Here is a 3335-nt window from a genome sequence, read left to right on the forward strand (position 1 = left end):
GACTTTGTGATGGTGTTTTTCCACTTATGTTCTCCTGGTCAAAATTTTCTGCATAAACAAGGACTGCTGAAAAACTTTGGTTTTTGAGCGGTCACAATATGTCAGCTGCCCTTTTCCTGACCCTAGACTTTTACAAGTCTTGGATGGTCATCTCACTCTTCATCAGAGACTTTTTCCTGCAGACCCAGTATTTCCATTGCAACTTGTTGTCTTGACAATTATCTACCAGTACCATTCTGTCAGTGGTGTACTTGGTGGAGAACAATAGAACATGTTCCATTGTCACTTCCTAAAAAACTCATTTCCTTGTGCCATCGTTCACTCATGTAAATGATGTGTTGTTTAATCCTGTATTACCAGGAACACTAAATCTGGATATAGATTTTGTGTTCCTTCTCTTTTACTGTTTGAACACTGATTTAATTTTTTTCTTCCCCACCTTTCATATTCGCAATCACTCCAGTCCCACTCCATTCTTTAAATGTTCTAACATTTTTATAATAATAGAAAAAAAAACCGGTGGGTTTACTATGCCTCTCTGAGGTCCACCGTTCTCAATGAAAACTTTTTCTATACTTATTTCTTTAGATTGATCGTTTTAAAACATGTATCCATCACGCTTTCTTTTATTAACTCCTGGCTTTCTCCCAACATTGCACATGATGATGAATGATGTTCCTGCCTTTTGTGAAACCAATTTGAAATTTTCATAGAAATACTTTCAATGGAAGTCAAACTATGTTTGTCGTTCTCGCCATTATTTTACAATATATTTACATATAAATATGAAATATATTTTACATAAAATCTATGTGATGATACGGTCTCCACAAAATTGAGAATAAATTATCCCTCTTGGCATTGCAACGGGAAGAGATATATTGTTTTTAAATTACTTTTTTACACTTGCTCTGATTTGTTTGAAATCTATGTTCAAAGTTAGATTCTCTTTAGAAGAAATTACAAACAAGTTGATCATTCTTGACCTCTGAAGATAATTCATCCATCCATTTTCTTTATACCCTTGTCCCTAAGTGGGGTCAGCAGGGGTGCTGGTGCCTATCTCCAGCTAACATTCCGGGCGAGAGGCGGGGGTCACCCTGGACAGGCCGCTAGCCTGTCACAGGGCAACACAGAGACACACAGGACAAACAACCATGCACACACATGCACACACACTCACACCTATAGGGACAATTTGGAGAGGCCAATTAACCTGACAGTCATGTTTTTGGACTGTGGGAGAAAACCGGAGTACCCGGAGAAAACCCACGCATGCACAGGGAGAACATGCAAACTCCTTGCAGAAAGACCGGGGCTGGGATTCGAACCCAGAACCTTCAGCACTGCCAACTGCGCCACAGCAGTTTTTTTTTTAGGATAAATCGAGTAAAGATATGGAATTTTTTAATTGTAGGAAAACAGCATGTTTTTGTAGCTGCAATGTGACAAAATGTGTAAAAGTTAAAAGGGATACTTTTACAAGAAACTCTTGTGTATATCTATAATCTTCCCGTTGTATTTCTAATTTTAATTGGTGTTGTCTGGACTAAATCCAACAGGTGGCAGCAGTCTACTGAGAAGACTGAAGCACCCTGCCGGAAATTATGAGTCGAAGAAGAAGGCAACTCTGGAAAAAAAGGACTGAGTGCTGTGGCATCGTCTGATGATTAGCTAACAGTAATAACATAGTCGTGTTAGTGTTACTAAACGGTTGTATTGCTCTATAATGCATATGGTTATTTTGTTTACACTCTGAAGTTTCTCCTTTATCGCTGATAATGATAACAATGAAGCTACCGATGAAAACTGGCGAGAAAGGAGGTGACGAGACGGCGGAGGACGAGTCGCTGGATCCATCCGAGAGGCAGCATATTCCCAGGGCGGCATCTTCTTCGGTGTACGAGAGACTGCAGGAGCCGCCGAGACCCTGCGTCCACGCATCGCATCTGGACAGAGAGAGCGTGTTCGAGTGGTTCGGCCACCATCTGAACCCCGCCAAGCGGATCGAGTTTATGTGCGGGCTGCTGCATATGTGCCAACCCCTGGAGCTCCGCTTTCTGGGATCATACCTGGAGGACCTCGCTAGAAAAGATTACCACGTTTTACGGGACTTTGAGTGCAGGGCGAATAACCCGAACGATTTGGGAGTTTTAACGGACGTGGTCGACCCGGTGATTCGGTCCAAACTCATCGTCTGTCTGTCCCTGCTCGGCTCTGACAGGAGGGAATGTGCTGGAATACTCTCTCGGATACTCAGCAGCGTGGATTTGGCCTTGTCGTATAGGAACTATGACTACTCCCTGCCTCCTTTCAGGGACCCTCAGCATCACCTCCAGCCGTTCTATCCACCGTGCCAGGACGGTTCTGTATGTGAGCAGAACCGGGACGAAGCAACGGCAGGGGCTCTGGAGCAGTTGGCGCTGCTCTATACCATGGCCTCGCTACACCCAGCTTTCCATTTTCACCAACGGGAAGTTATCCGGGGACAACTGGACAAAATCGAGCTTTCCTTGGAGGAGGAAAAGCGACAGAGGCAACTCAGGATAAAAGCCCAGTCGACGGTAATAAACAGTTTACTGATATTGGGGCCTTTTCTTGTTGCTATAGTGGTGGTTTTTTCATGCTAGCCCAGGAAAACTCACTAAAGATGTGAAATTTAAAATTGTATATACAAAACTTAAATATACACCTTGTTTTAAAAAAAGACCCAAGTCTAGCAGTGGATTCTGTAGTTACCGAGTAAGCTAAAGGCTCCTTTAACATCGTAGTTTAGCTTTAGCATTAGCTGTTTATACTGGTATAGCTAATGATGCTAACCGAGTTAGCTAACACGTTAGCCAGCCGAAAGCAGCTGAAAGCAGCTCAAGCTGGACAGATGGTGTTAAGCAAAGGAGGGTCGGAAGTAAATAATAATTACATATTTGTAAAAGAAAAAAAATTAGGCATATTTTTTTCACAACATACATGGTCCTTACTTAAGCCAAAATTTGGAAGGCTTATGGCAAAAGTTGTATTTGTTTATTGATTCCATTAAGGAAATATAAGTATGTTTCATATATAGTCATCGAATAAAGAAAGTACAATTGAAGACAATAAATTATGTTTAAAAATAAAAAAGGATTGCAGTTGTAAAAACAAGAAACAACAGATTCTGGCTGATTGGTGCTTTATTTTAGTTGACGCCTTTCTTACAGATTCATTACATAAACTAACTGACATTTATAATATATATATATATGTACAGGGGAACCTAAATCATGTTCTGCTTAGGGGCCCCTACAACATTAGCCAGAATCTTCAGAACATACAACAGAGAAAAGATTCACTTAGAC

The 3335-nt window shown here is 41.3% G+C and overlaps 1 protein-coding gene across 1 annotated transcript in view; it reads left to right on the forward strand.

The window, feature by feature from the left end:
- Positions 1 to 1604: 1604 nt before the first annotated feature.
- Positions 1605 to 3335, forward strand: part of zcchc2 (zinc finger, CCHC domain containing 2) — a 13534-nt gene continuing 11803 nt past the window's right edge. The window contains exon 1 of the mRNA XM_008438485.2: positions 1605 to 2564. Within this exon, the coding sequence (XP_008436707.1) occupies positions 1782 to 2564 (783 nt within the window). The 5' untranslated portion in view covers positions 1605 to 1781. The remainder of the gene's footprint in view (positions 2565 to 3335) is intronic.

This window comes from Poecilia reticulata, linkage group LG20 (assembly GCF_000633615.1).
Source record: "Poecilia reticulata strain Guanapo linkage group LG20, Guppy_female_1.0+MT, whole genome shotgun sequence".
Taxonomy (NCBI): Eukaryota; Metazoa; Chordata; class Actinopteri; order Cyprinodontiformes; family Poeciliidae; genus Poecilia; species Poecilia reticulata.